This window comes from Astyanax mexicanus, chromosome 11, assembly GCF_023375975.1.
Source record: "Astyanax mexicanus isolate ESR-SI-001 chromosome 11, AstMex3_surface, whole genome shotgun sequence".
NCBI classification, from domain to species: Eukaryota; Metazoa; Chordata; class Actinopteri; order Characiformes; family Acestrorhamphidae; genus Astyanax; species Astyanax mexicanus.
The window spans coordinates 1,493,685-1,508,040 of record NC_064418.1 but is presented as its reverse complement, the minus strand read 5'-3'; the positions used below and the strand labels follow the sequence as shown (position 1 = coordinate 1,508,040).

The 14,356-nt window shown below is 37.7% G+C and overlaps 2 protein-coding genes across 2 annotated transcripts in view; one reads left to right on the top strand and one right to left on the bottom strand.

The window, feature by feature from the left end:
- LOC103027003 (rho GTPase-activating protein 6-like) overlaps nucleotides 1-4,991 on the bottom strand; it is a 40,783-nt gene extending 35,792 nt beyond the window's left edge. Inside the window, exon 1 of the mRNA XM_049485275.1 lies at nucleotides 4,259-4,991. Within this exon, the coding sequence (XP_049341232.1) occupies nucleotides 4,259-4,618 (360 nt within the window). The 5' untranslated portion in view covers nucleotides 4,619-4,991. The remainder of the gene's footprint in view (nucleotides 1-4,258) is intronic.
- Nucleotides 4,992-13,579: 8,588 nt separating this feature from the next.
- Nucleotides 13,580-14,356, top strand: part of frmpd4 (FERM and PDZ domain containing 4) — a 63,634-nt gene continuing 62,857 nt past the window's right edge. Inside the window, exon 1 of the mRNA XM_049485257.1 lies at nucleotides 13,580-13,811. Coding sequence (XP_049341214.1) covers nucleotides 13,771-13,811 — 41 coding nt within the window. The 5' untranslated portion in view covers nucleotides 13,580-13,770. The remainder of the gene's footprint in view (nucleotides 13,812-14,356) is intronic.

Below are 14,356 nucleotides of genomic sequence, written 5' to 3'. Positions count from 1 at the left end.
TATTACTTTGTGCCACCTGAGGTTTCAAGCAGGTAAGAAAGGAACACCTATATGTTCCACACCACATAGAGCTCTGCTTTGTTTAGTTCCCTAGGCTGGAGGGCAGGAACCACTCAATATAATGTCGTTATTGACCAGGGAAGTAGTTTTTGTAGTGTTTATTTTTTGTTCCTTTATTTTGTATTGGCTAACTGTACTGTGTTTAGAAGTGTGTTTTATGAAATATGGGCAGGGGTTCAGGTGGTCAAACTGCCTTCCCCCTCCTGTCTATCGCATTAAAAGGATGTTTCTTACAAATGTGGCACCATTTAAAAGGGAAATTGGCTGTTTTAATGCCAAGAAGCAATGTTATAATCATCCAAATCATCCAAACACAAATTTTTGAGCTTATTTTTTTCAGCTATATACTGTATTTCAGACCCCTGAACTGTAGTGTAGATCTAACACATTAGGGTGGAATGGTGGCTTAGTGGTTGGTACATTCGCCAGCCAATGCTGGGGTTTTGGGTTCAAGTCCTGATCTGGGTGGAGTTTCCATGTTCTTCCTGTGTCTGTGTGAGTTTCCTCCGGGGAGTCCAAAAACATGGAAATCAGTTAAAAACTAAATATTCTAAAATTACCCCAGAAAAACTGAACACTCTAAATTTATCTGGTCTATGTAAACTTGTGTGTGTGCAAATGCATGTATGATTGTGTGCCCCTGGGTAAAATGCTGCAGTGCCAAATGCAGTCCATCAAGTGGATGGTTGTTTCCAGTTGAGAGTATGCTGTGCGCTATTGGCTGCCACTTCCAACTGGTGTATGATGAGTTGTGTGTGATGGAAATGATTGTAAAAGCTTCCTTAGGTTTCTAGAAAGGTGCTACATGAGTGTAACTTCATTCATACAATCGTGTTCTTTTGAGCTTGGCTTTAAACATCAGAATTGTTTCCCCCCCCCCCCCCCCCCCCCTTTCTCTTTCTCTTGACCTCGTTAATGCTTGAGCAACAGCAGACTCCAAAAACATGCCATTCCTACAAGCATGAGTGCTCTGAGGGATTTGGTCTTTCTGGATCATCAGGAAGAAGTTATTTTTGTCTCCAGCTTCCTTTCTATTGTATCTTATCCAGCGTGGAGAGATCAAAGCTCGCTTACAAAATCCCCCCAAAGGCACTGAAGCACAACGTAACCGAGGTTCTTCATAAATCTACATGCAGGTTCAGAGACAAAACCTCCAAACTCCAAATCAAACAGCTATCGATAAAAAACGCTACGCCAACTGAAGGTCCGTTATCTGAAGATAGAACACCTTTGATCCTCACTTTAATGAACACATTATCCGATAAGCCTCAGTCCTATACATCAACAGTGCTTAATTCCTTTTAATGAGACAACACGGAGTGAGAGACCAAACAAGATTACGCATGATTAATCCAGGCCTGGAGGCTAAACTGCATATTTGTTGTACATTCAGACTGTGTAATTAGGAGTTTTCCATCTGTAGTACCATCTTCTGACCTCTAATAGAATATCTGGATGGTCCAGACGTACATATGTAGCTACACACAGTAAATAGGGTACCTGAAAAAAACCTGCAAAACTCCTCAAAACTAATGCAACACAACTGGAGCTTAACACGCTTGGAGGAGAACAATAAACACAGGATAAGAAAACCATATTCGCCGTTCTTGTGCTCAACAAACAGGCAGAATGTGGCCACAGGTTTAAACTCATCCATGCTGTAAACTCATACATGCATACATACAAATATAACAGTGAGCAAACCCACGCCATGATATAAGGTGTGCACACGCATGCCCAGAGCGGTGGGCAACTGCTGTTAGGGATGCCTGAGGAGCAGTGCTGTGGAGCAGCAAGACGTGGCAGCTTGCCGAATCAGAATATCAAACCCACAAACCTGTCATTCAAACCTGAAGAGACAGCAGTGGAGAGCAAAACTTCAGCAACCTATCTGCTGGTTAAGTAGTTAAGTAGTTTTAACTTTAAGGCTTTATCGTGCATAATATCTTCGAACAGGGAGCTGGTGGTGTAGAAATAAATTATTATTGTCCCTTTTTTAATTCCACTGTGATGGGGAGCTGAAATTAGCTTTTATTTAACTTTTTTATTTTTTCATTCCACCTTAAATGCTGGAGACTCTGCTATTTATTGCACAATTTGCACAATGGGAAAATTAGCTAATTAGTTATTTGTTTATGCTTGTTTAAAGGAAACAAGAAAATTGCAATGGGAAATTGAAACTATATATCAAACTATGGTAATAAAGTGATTATTACAAGTTTAAACTGATTAATTTCCTTAAATTGGAGAAAGTTAGACTCACTCTCAGAATTTTATGATAAGTGGGATTCATTTTTTTAGGTTTTTGTCCTGTTGTGTTTGCATGTTTGTTTGTGTGGGTTTGTGCAAGTAAGTTAATTGAGATAAAGAGAGGGAGGGAAAGGGTTACGGGTAGGAGGAAACGGGTAAAAGAAGAAGGGAACGGGGGAAAAAGAAATTGATGTTGTTTCTGTTCAGCGATAATAATTTCTCATTTGCATTGTGTATTTTTCTTTCTTCTGCAAGAGACTCCTCAATAAATAAAAAATACAAAAAAAATTTAACAAGAAAGAAATACAGACATTTTAAAGAAAGATGTGCACACTCAAAACAGAGGGCCAATTGATAAAATAGGAAATGAGATTGTGCCATACCGTACAAAAGGCTTATTTTAGGGAGACTAATTGATTTTTAGGCTCATTCCGTACATAACGTCTCAGAGGGAGGGTATAAGCTTGAGTGAAAATGCTGAAAACTCTGTGTATTTTGGCGAAATTGATTTGCTCCACGCTCCTGTTGTCCGCAGCTATCACGCTATCACCCCATCTGAGAGCGTCTTTCCTGGCAGCGCTGGGCTGCAGAGTTTACAGTGTGTAACAGTAACGTACACACGAGGAAATGAACGACCGCCTGCCAAAGAGCAGCTGCCTGTAAACACCAGCCTGCCAAACATCCACACTGCGTCTACCAGCCCAGGCAACGAGCTCAGCCCCCAACACAGCACGAGAAACAGGCAACCGCTGGACCCTGTGCTGCTCTGTTCTCCTGGTACAATGCTGCAAATAATCAATAAACCATCACAGTTTCTGTGGGGGATGGAAACAGTCAGACCTACAGCAGGTTTTACCTCCAATGAAAACCAAATCTTCATTTTTGTTGAGGGACAAACTGCCTCTTACACTGTGCTAAAGTTTCTTGATGAACAGACCAATAGAATTATTTCAAGAAAACCTTCAAATATAAAGCATCCTTCAAATATAAGAAATCTGAAGCAGTTAGCAAAAGAAGAGTCATCCAAAAATTTCAGTTGAGAGTTGTAAAAAGCTTGATTTCTGCCATTGATTTATCTGGTCCATTTTTAGTGTGAAAATATGTAATTTTGTTTGTGTTGTTCCAATACACACCATGGAAATAAACATGCATGAAAAAAAAAAGAAATTGCAACCATTTTCTGGAAAATTTTACCGAGTATGACATATCAAGTTGAATATGAAAATGTACGTAGATGATACACAGAATCCACTTCTATACAACAGCATATGTGATGTATGTGACTGGATATCCAGTAGTATCTAGTAGTATTCAGTAGCATTAGCTGATGTTAAGTCAAATATCATAATATGCCATTGACGATTTGTAGAATGTGTAAACCCAATCCACCTTGTGGAGGAAGCAACATAAAGACTTTTTTATACAACAATAACAGGATACCCCTCTAGAGAGTAAATCACACTGCAGAGCTAACAAACATCACTAACCACCACCAAAAGTACAGCAGCAACAGATGTAAAGATAAAAGAATGGCACCTAAATGAATGCACAGAACATTACAAAAGCAATACACAATCTTTCATTATTACTATGTTTTCTAAGAAAAGATAATGTGTCATTCAAGAGGGCCCTTGACTGGTATCAGTGATCAGCTAGATGAACTAAAAGAAGATTATCCCGAAATAGCCCCCCAATTTTTTTTATTACTAGTGTATATGATCCAGAGAGTTGTATATCAAATTAAATATCCTACACTAAAAGAAGAATAACAGGTTTCACCACTACTTTTCTCATATGAACTCATCTACAGTTCCAAAATTGTGAATTAATGCTAAAGTCATCGAAAAACTATGAAAAAAATAGAATTATTTAGTAAATCCACAAGTAAAACATTGAATAAGAAGCTGTGTCCAATCTTTTTACTGTATTTTATATTTGTCAGTCTTACCCCAGATTTCCAGACGTCCCCAGAGAAGGTGTCCAGAGCATCCACCTGTGGCACACCTTTCTGTAGACACTTTTTAGGTGAGAATATGGGCTGGGCTGGACTCAGAAGGGGCAGGTCCTGGGTTTGGCTCCTTTTTTTGGCACTTTTCAGATCGTAATCCGGGTCTGGGGCTGATAGATGGTCGACAGGGACTCGGAAAATCGGCGTAGCGGCTGGTCTTTTCTCATCCAGCTCTGTCCCACAGTTCCGGATCAGCGCCGGGTCCAAACTTCGAGTCTGTCTCAGTTTCCTTTTGGAGAAAGTCTTGGCTCCCGTTGATGAGCAGGAGAAGACGCTGTTGAGTATTCCTTGTCCGGACATTGTTCTTTTTAGGAATTTTTTTTCTTTCAATTCTCCATTAAAAAAAATGAGAATCCAGAGTGAATATAAAAGTAAAAGTTAAGTATGTGTGTAGGATCAATAAACCAATAAACCAAGTCTCTTCATGGTCCTATCAAGCATTAGATGCTTGGACCCCTAAAAAAGGAGGGAAAAAAGCATCACATCCTTCATCTTCTTCTGTCAAATCCGAGAACAAGCCTGAGGGGAAGTAGATAACCAAGACCAAATCTGACTAAACATGTGATCAAACAACATAGAGATTTGAGATTTTTAGAGCTAAAACTTAAAAAGAGAAACTGGGGGTTATATTGAGTCCACACAAGTGAGTAGAGCAAACTCCACTGCCTCTCTCTCGCTCTCTTTTTCTCTATCTCTCTCTCGCTCTTTCTCTCTCTCTCTCTCGCGCTAGCTCTCTAATCTCCTCAGTGGGAAGAGCCTCCTCTGGGAGCGAACAGGAAGGAGAAAACGATAAAAACTCCGCCTAGTGCCTTCATTAAGCCCATCCAACCCCTCTGTGGCAGATTTTTAACTTAGATCCTGCCACAGTTTACAAACTAGCCCTCGGTCTTGAGATTGAAGTCCTCACACAGCTTATTCTTCCTTATCTAGGAGATTTTTTAGTCTGTATCCACACAGATCTCACTTACAACTGTGTAAAACTTCCAAAAAACTGGAAGCATTTCTCTTATTTTCCCAAAGAAACTTTATTTCTGCACTTTAATACCAGTTCTATCTGCTAAACCCTGTAAGCATATGTAGGAACATGTGTTAACACATGCAGGCAACAGGTGTTCCCTGAATCTCAGGTGCTCCTGATGTCATAATCTGGACATAAGAGTGAGTCACTATGAATAAATGAATGTTGGGAAAAGTATTGCGTTACGATTCGCTTCAGAAACGTTTCCCAGAAGCTGTGAGGAAAGCTGTGAGGTTTTTGTTGAGTAACTCTTTAATTTTTTATATATTTTAATGAGCTGATTTGGTGAAGAACAGAGACATCTAGTGGTCAGACCAGGAACAGGTAAAATATGAACAGGTCTCAGAATAAATTAATAAAACTGAAAAATGTCCTTTTTTAGTTGTTAATTCACAACACTGCAATTGGAACTGAGCACTATTGTTTAAACAATGATTTAAAGAAAATAGGAGCCATTTGCAGCTGAGAAAAAGATGGAGAAAGAAGGATAAAGAAAGAATAGAAGACAAGAAAAAAGTAAGAGAGAAAAATAGATAGTGTAGATAAAAGTGAGAGAGAAGATAAGCAAGTGAGAGACAGAGAGAAATAGAAAGAAAAGAGAGAGAGAAAAGAATGAGAACTTGAGAGGGGGCAGACAAAAAAAAGAAAGAATGAGGGAGAAAGGTGAGAGGCGAGAAATAGAGAGAGAAAATTAGAACGAATGTGAGAAAAATAAATAAAAAGTAGTCCAGCAGGCTAAATCGCTGGTTTGAATCCTGGTCATGCAGCTTGCCATCAGCTGCCGGAGCCCTGAGAGAGCACAACTGTCCTTGCTCTCTCTCTGGGTGGGTACAGTACAATAGATGGTGCTCTTTTCCCTTATCACTTCAAGGCTGCATCTGTGAGCTGATGTATCAGAACCGAGTCGCTGCACTTTCCTCCGAAAAGAGGCGTGGGTTGGGTAAATTGGCCTTGTAAATTAGAGAGAAAGTGGGATAAAAATAAATTAGAAATAAATAAAAAAGGAAGAAAAAGAAGAATTAGAGAGTGAAAGAGGATGAGAGAGAAAACTTGCAAAAGTGAAAAATACCTCTGATCTCTCCTGTTCAATCTGCTTTGACTATTTATGTATTTATTTATTAATTTAAGTAACTTATGCTTATTTTTATTTGTTTATTTTTCGAGGGGCTCTCTGTTGTAAGGAAATCTTTAATTTGTTTGTTTAATTTGTGTATATTATGTTATTTAATATAATAAAAATAATAATAATTTAGAAGAAAACACTACACAGCTTCTATAGATAAGGCCATTCGCTGAGATAACACTTTCTTTAACACTTTAATTTTAATACTTCTGTCCCATGAGTTTTGGCATATCAGTGTGTCATGGGTATGGCACTTATTTTATTACTCAACACTCCGGGTGTGCTCCTCTGTGTTTAATAGACAAAAGAAGTGATTCAGTTACAGGTTAGGTGACAAATTACTCTCTCTTTTCACACACACACACACACACACACACACACACACACACACACACGTATGTCTTGACTGTAGCTAACTTAATACCTGTAGCTGATTTGCTAATTGCTGTAGCTAAAGTGCTAACTGCTATTTCTATATCAGTTGTCTACATGGTGTCAACAAGTTCATGTTTTCATCATTAATGACCACACACACACACACACACACACACACACACACACACGCAAACACACACACACACACACACACACACACACTGGCTAACAGCTTGCAGTATTTCGCAACCATTAGCAGCATCACACATGTTTCTCAAAGCCGTTATGCTTCTGATCTAATGAAGCAGAACCAGCAGGAAGAGAGTGTCATCACCACACACACACACACACACACACACACACACACACACACACACACACACACACACTCACACTCACACACACACACACACACACACACACACACACACACACAGTGATGTTTCCGTATTAACACTCAGGCGTGTTCTCATTATGGTGGGAACACAGCAGCTTCTCCACAGAGATATCATTATTAAACCAGCGCTGAACAGAGCAGATCTACACCCTCAGAACACAGATAAATTACACTGAAAAAAAGATGAGTGAAATTTACTTTTAAAAAAGTTTCTCAACTCTCTGCATTTGCTTTTTTTAAGTAAATTTAATTTTATATAAATTTAAGTAACTTCAACTCGGTTTCAAGACTTAAATGTTACATTTAGTAAATAAGTGAACTGAACTTCAGTCAATCCTTTCTTTTAGTAAACTTTACTTCATTTCTGCATCCAATATTACCTAATTACAATTACTTAATTTATACAACATTATTATATATTTTTTTAGTTAAAACACACATTCAAATATTTACATAATCTCAAAAAATTATTTTGTGAACAGACTAAGTCTCACTGTCTCAACACATTCTTTATATTAGTTCACTAAAAATAATGTATTAGATGCCATCCATATTTTGAGACGGTGTAATATGTGTGTTTTAACTAAAATATTTAAATTTCAGGAATTATAATATATTATGTATCATAAATTATTTGAGTAATATTGTATAAATGAAGTAATTGTAATTAGGTAATATTATATGCAGAAATGAAGTAAAGTTTACTAAAAGAAATGATTGACTGAAGTTCAGTTCACTTATTTACTCTGTGTAACATTTAAGTCCTGAAACCGAGTTGAAGTAACTTAAATGTACGTGAAATTAAATTTACTTAAAAAATGTGAATGCAGAAAGTTGCGAAACTTCTTAAAGTCAATTTCACTCATCATTTTTTTCAGTGTATTTAAAAGTACCCAAAGTATCTCAAGTATCTCATCCATCACACTGAACACAAACTCTCTCCATGATTTTAGAAAACTGGTCCCAGATCTATGGTGGCCGAGAAAGCCCAACGCGGTGCAAATTGAAAAGCGCTGCAAAAGCACAAAACACATCCATCAAAATTACAACACAGGCGCAGCAAATAGAAAAACGCGCTGCAAATAGAACCACAACACAACGGAATTTTCCCGGGGGAGCTTAAAAGATACTGTACCAGCTAAGCTGCGTCTTCAGTAACGTCTCGGACTTCACTATGTGTACAAAGGACAATAAGTGGCAAACAAGGCGTTTTGTGAAGCAGAACTTTTAATAATATGCACACAACTGTGGTAATCACAGGTAATAAACATAACTTACTTTTCAGCTTGTTTGCCACTTATTGTCCTTTGTATACAGCTGGTACAGCATCTTTTAAGGTCCCCCGGGAAAATTCCGTTGTGTTGTGACTCACTTCCGTTGTGTTGTGGTTGTATTTGCAGCGCGTTTTTCTATTTGCTGCGCCTGTGTTGTAATTTTGATGGATGTGTTTTGTGCTTTTGCAGCGCTTTTCAATTTGCACTGCGCTGGGCTTTCTCGGCCACCGTACATATCACCTTACTGAGCATCACTGATCCAAACATGAGGTCAGAACCCGAGGAGATGAGGTGCAGTTCCACCATCCAACACCAGTAGTCGCCACACCACTGTTTCTGCAGGTATACTACTGTATATACATCTAAAAAAAATAGAATATCATTGAAAAGTTACCTTTATTTCAGTAAATCTTTATTTAAAAAAATGTAAAACTCATATACTATATAGATGTATTAAACACAGAGTGATCTCTTTTAAGTGTTTATTTCTTTTATTGTTGATGATTATGAAGCTTACAGACAATGAAAAAACCCAGAAAATTAGAATATTATATAATAAGACCAATTGGTACTTTTGGCATTGTGGGCAGTGTGCCAAGTCCTGCTGGAAAATGAAATCCGCATCTCCATAAAAGTTGTCAGTAGCAGAGGGAAGCATAAAGTGCTGTAGGATTGTGTGGGAAAACACTAGATACTAAGGTTTAATAAAATACTTCTGTAGAAGTTGAAGAAGTATCAACTCAAACGTTTTACTCTTTAAGTAAAAGTGTAAAAGTACTGGTTTCAAAACTACTCAAAGTATAAAAGTAAAAGTAATATAAGGGGAAATATAAAGCCACTAAAAACAAAATCTTAGGCCTATAGTGCATTTATTTTTGTAATATAAGTACAAGTATAAGTACAATTTTTTCTAAAAAAAAACTCCAGTAAAGTATAGATAACTAAATTTTCTACTAAAGTAAAATATATACTTTAGTAGATAATGAAGTATTTTTATTTGACTTTTAATTGATTTTTCTGCCCATAGACTTGTTTTCAGCAGAACACAGTTTATAAAATAAGATAAAATATTTCTCACTAATGAGCAGATTTAAATCTCTCTTCTTTAATGATCTGTGCTTCTTTATTTCAGTCTGTCTGAGACTCGCAGCACAATAACAGCTTATTATAAACAGCAGACTGTGAAGACTCTGTCTCGCTCTCTCTGTGTGTGTGTGTGTGTGTGTGTGTCTTGTTTACTGATAGATCTGAGTTTTTGCTGGGTTTTGTGTATCTGGGCTGTTTTTTCGGCTGTAAGTGAGACTCTAGTTTAGAACATTTCTATTCTTATAGCTTTTCTGTAAAAGCTTTTTTTTTGCTGGATAAGAAGAAATCTCTCCAGACTCTTGATCTATATGGAGGTGAAATAGATAAATGCTGGACAATAAAAAGCAGGACAACTAATATCGACACCTTTGAACTGTGGACTTTAAGTGTGGGCTGACATTATCAGCTCTGTTTGCCATTATTTACCCAGCAGAACATTGGTAAGGCCTAAAAAAAAAGAAAAATCTGAGAAATCTCCGAACTCTGCAATGATTCAGACATTTAGACTGATTTAATAATAATCTGGGACTATTTGAGGGTTTCAGCTTTCAACAGATTCAACTTAATTTTGCTCAATATTAAAGCAGCAGTCCTTATACAGCTCTGGAAAAAAATAAGAGAGCACTAATAAATGATGAGTTTCTTTGATTTTACCAAATTGAAAACCTCTGGAACTGCTTAAATTTCTGCACCAGGAGTTATCCAAAAGCAGTGTGAAAGACTGGTGGAGGAGAACATGATGCATGAAAACTGTGACTAAAAACCAGGGATATTCCAGGGTTATTACATTAACTTGTTTTCTTTGCATTATTTGAGGTCTGAAAGCTCTGCATCTTTTTTTTTTTTTTTTTTTTTTTGTTATTTCAGCCATGAATGCTCTAAATTACAACATTTTTATTTGGAATTTGGGAGAAATGTTGTGCGTAGTTTATAGAATAAAACAACTATGTTTATTTAGTACTTTCTTTGTAATGTATCTCAATTTTAAAAGTAAAAGTAGTGGTATTAGTATAGTAGTAGTGGTAGTATTGGTGTTATTTTTTAGTTACGTTTAGTGAATTTTGTAATAGTTCATATTAAATTTAGATCTTTTATTGTTTAATGTTGCAAATCATTCTATATTTGGTAGTTTTAGAATGGAGGAGCGCCCTCAGTGTACTCCAGAGTGTAAATAAAGGTTAATTGAATAAATGATTGATTGATTTCTGATAAAAGAAACTGCCAGTATTTAGTAGGATGTTTATTAATGAGGCTTTATTAGGATTATTAGACTGTGGTATTTTTGGGTTGTGTCTGAGGGCACCGCTGGCCGGTTGAGAAATGATATTTATAAATATCAGCAGCCTGGAAGGACAGACGCCCTCCTCTGAGCCCTGACCTCCATCACCACCAGCCTGTCCTCAATCCTCAACCTCTCCTCAGTTTAGATGCTCCTGGTTAACTCTAATTTTATAAGTGAATTAGGGAAGTTGGGAAGGAGTTAGGGAAGTTTGAACAGGAAGTAGGGAAGTTGGGAAGGGGTTAGGGAAGTTGGGAGGGAGTTAGGGAAGTTTGGACAGGAGTTAGGGAAGTTGGGAAGGGGTTAGGGAAGTTTGAACAGGAGTTAGGGAAGTTGGGAATGTTTTTGGGAAGTTGGAAAGGAGTTAGGGAAGAGTTTGGGAAGTTGGGAAGGAGTTAGGGAAGAGTTTGGGAAGTTGGGAAGGAGTTAGGGACTTTGGGAATAAAATAGGGAAGTTGGGAAGGAGTTAGGGATGTTGGGAAGTGTCACGGAAGTTGGCAAGGAGTTATGGAAGTTGGGAAGAGGTTAGGGAAATTGGGAAGGAGTTGGGGAAGTTAGGAAGAATTCAGGGAAGTTGGCAAGGGGGTTGGAAAATTGTAAAAGTGTTAGGGAAATTGTGAAAGAGTTAGGAAAGTTAGGAAGGAGTTAAGGAAGTTGGAAAGGAGTCAGGGAAGTTGGGAAGGGGTTAGAGAGGTTGGGACGGATTTAGAGAAGTTGTGAATAGTTTTGGGAAGCTGGAAAGAGATAGGGAAGTTGAGAAGGAGTTAGGGAAGGAGTTCGGAAAGTTGGGAAGGGTTTAGGAAAGCTGGGAAGGAGTTAGGGAAGTTGGGAATGAGTTAGGCAATTTAGGAAGGGGTTAGAGAAGCTGGGAATGAGTTAGGGAAGTTAAAATAAGATGAGGAACTTTGGAAGGGGTTATTAAACAAAATCATTCTGAATGGATGGAGGTTTGGTGTGAAGTTATGATTGATTGTAGAGAACCTTACTGACTCAAATTTCTATACTATGGTGATAAATGGAAGCAGGCGTCACTATAAAGAATATGACCCTATTGCTTGGGTATTGCTTGGTGGTAACTGTGGGACCTCTAGTGGTTGTTAGAGAGTTAGTGAGTCAGTTAGTCAGTGCTGTGGTATTTAGATATGTATAACGTGAGATAGTGGTGTTATTATATCATATACACTGGGTGTATTGATTATAGTGGCAGCAGTCTGTGTGTGTGTGTGTGTGTGTGTGATGGAAAAACAGGCTCTTCATGTTGTATCCTGAGGCAAAATCTGGGCCACATAACTGGATGACACTGTTAAATATTCATGGGAGGAAACACTTCAGCTCTGGTTTTCACTGAATCTATTTCTGAAGTTCCCAAAAAGCTCAGAGAGACGATCTTATAGAGAAACATCAGATCAGACGAGCAGAAGGTCCTCACCAGTAGATTACTGGGACATCGGGGGAATGAAGTGTCCTTTTCCATGACATGTGCTCTTTAACATCAATGTAAAAACATTCTTTATTCATGGTCTATCAAAAAAGATGAATGATAAGTTGCAACTGGTCCAGAACGCTGCAGCCAGGGATGGAGAGAACACATTACAGCAGTTCTGGCATCATTATACTGGATTTCAGCCTCTTTTAGAATAGATTTTAAAAACTGATTTTAGTTTTTAAGGCATTAAATGGATTGGCACCATCATATATTACAGATTACAGAAGAAAAGAACAGAAGAAAAGATAAGAGAACAGAAAAGAATAAAATAGAAGAGAAGAGAAGAAAAGAGACGAGAAAAGAATAGAAGAGAAGAGAAGAAAAGAGATAAGAAGAGAAGAAAAGAGAAGAGAAGGGAAGGGAAGAGAAAAGAAAAGAAGAGAAGAGAAAATAAAAGAATAGAAGAGAAGAGAAGAGAAGAGAAGAGAAGAGAAGAAAAAAGAAGGGAAGAGAAGAGAAGGGAAGAAAAAGGAAGAGAAGAGAGGAGAAGACAAAAGAATAGAAGAGAGGAGAAGACAAAAGAATAGAAGAAAAGAGAAAAGAAGTTGAGATCAGATATAATCAGTATATAGTTTCAAAAAGCAGCTGAAAACATATTTTTTTAAATTTGTTTTAATAATTGAGCCATTTGTATTATTATACATCGATATATGTATTGATTTACTTTTTAAAGTTTTTTTATGTTTTAATCTTTTTGTTTTAATTGATTTATTTTAATATACGATATAAAATGCTTACATTATAAAAGTCTTTTAGTGTGTTTAGACTGCGGCTCACTGGAGCAGAAGTGGGTTATTCTTAAAGGATTAAACCCAGCGCTCGTCCAACAGCATGACGTCCACTTACAGACTGCTGTCCACTGCTGCGAACTGACCGACAGTAGATTTTCCATTTTTACTGACCCTCACTTTCTCTCGCTCTCTCTCTCTCTCTCTCCCTCTCTCTCTATCTCTCTCCACATATCTGAGTCCAGCTGCTCTGCATTGATCCCTGTGGCTCGCCGATGCATTGGCCCGTAATGTGATGGCATTTCATTACTGAAGCAGAAGAAGCGTTAGTGCTCTCTCTCTCTCTCTCTCTCTCTCTCTCTCTCTCTCACTTTCTCTCTCTCTCTCTCTCTCTCTCTCACTCTCTCTCTCTCTCTCTCTCTCTCTCTCTCTCTCTCTCTCTCTCTCTATGCCCGGGGCCACTCGTCCGATAGAGCAGACTATGTGTTAATAGCCGCTTGTTGTTTTTTTTCCTCTTTTTTTTCGTGCTGTCTGTTTCGGACTCCGGGACGCTGTTTAAGCTCGACTGACAGAATAAAAAACGGAGGAAAAAAAGTGATAAAAACAAACAAAACTATAAAACTAAACTAAACGAAATCTAATCTAAACCCTCTGAAGGATACGGGACGTCCCATATCGAGCGGCGGATGGAGAACAGTGATGAACTGGGAGTGTTCACGGTCATACAGTAAGTACACAGACCACCACGCTTTCACCCTTTCTCTCTCTTTTCATTCTGTTTTTCTCTGAGTTCTCTGTGGAGATCTGAAGCTCTGCAGTTACAGACAGATCTACACTTCACCCAGTTTCTTTACTTCTTTACTACTTTATTATTCCAGCTGACAAATTTTATTTTTTACTGATTTGTTCTCTTAGTACCTGACGTTGAGTGATGTTGAGATTTTATTTTCTTTAATGAAAAACTTATTTTCTCTATTTTAAGCTAAATAATCCAAAAAATGCAGTTTTAGGTCACAGCTTAAGTTTTAGTGTAAGAGGACAGAGGTCAAATTTGTCATATTTGTTATTATGTTCATGTCATCATGTTATAATATCATAAATCTCACAAGTCCCTTTACACTGCAGTTTTTCAATCTTATTAAGAAGTATTCAGTATCCTCTGTAACTCATTCTGTATCCATTGTGAATTATTCACTATTCAGTATGTACTGTGAATTATTCAGAAACTGCTTTTACTTATTCTGCATCTACATGGACTTATTCATTCATTCT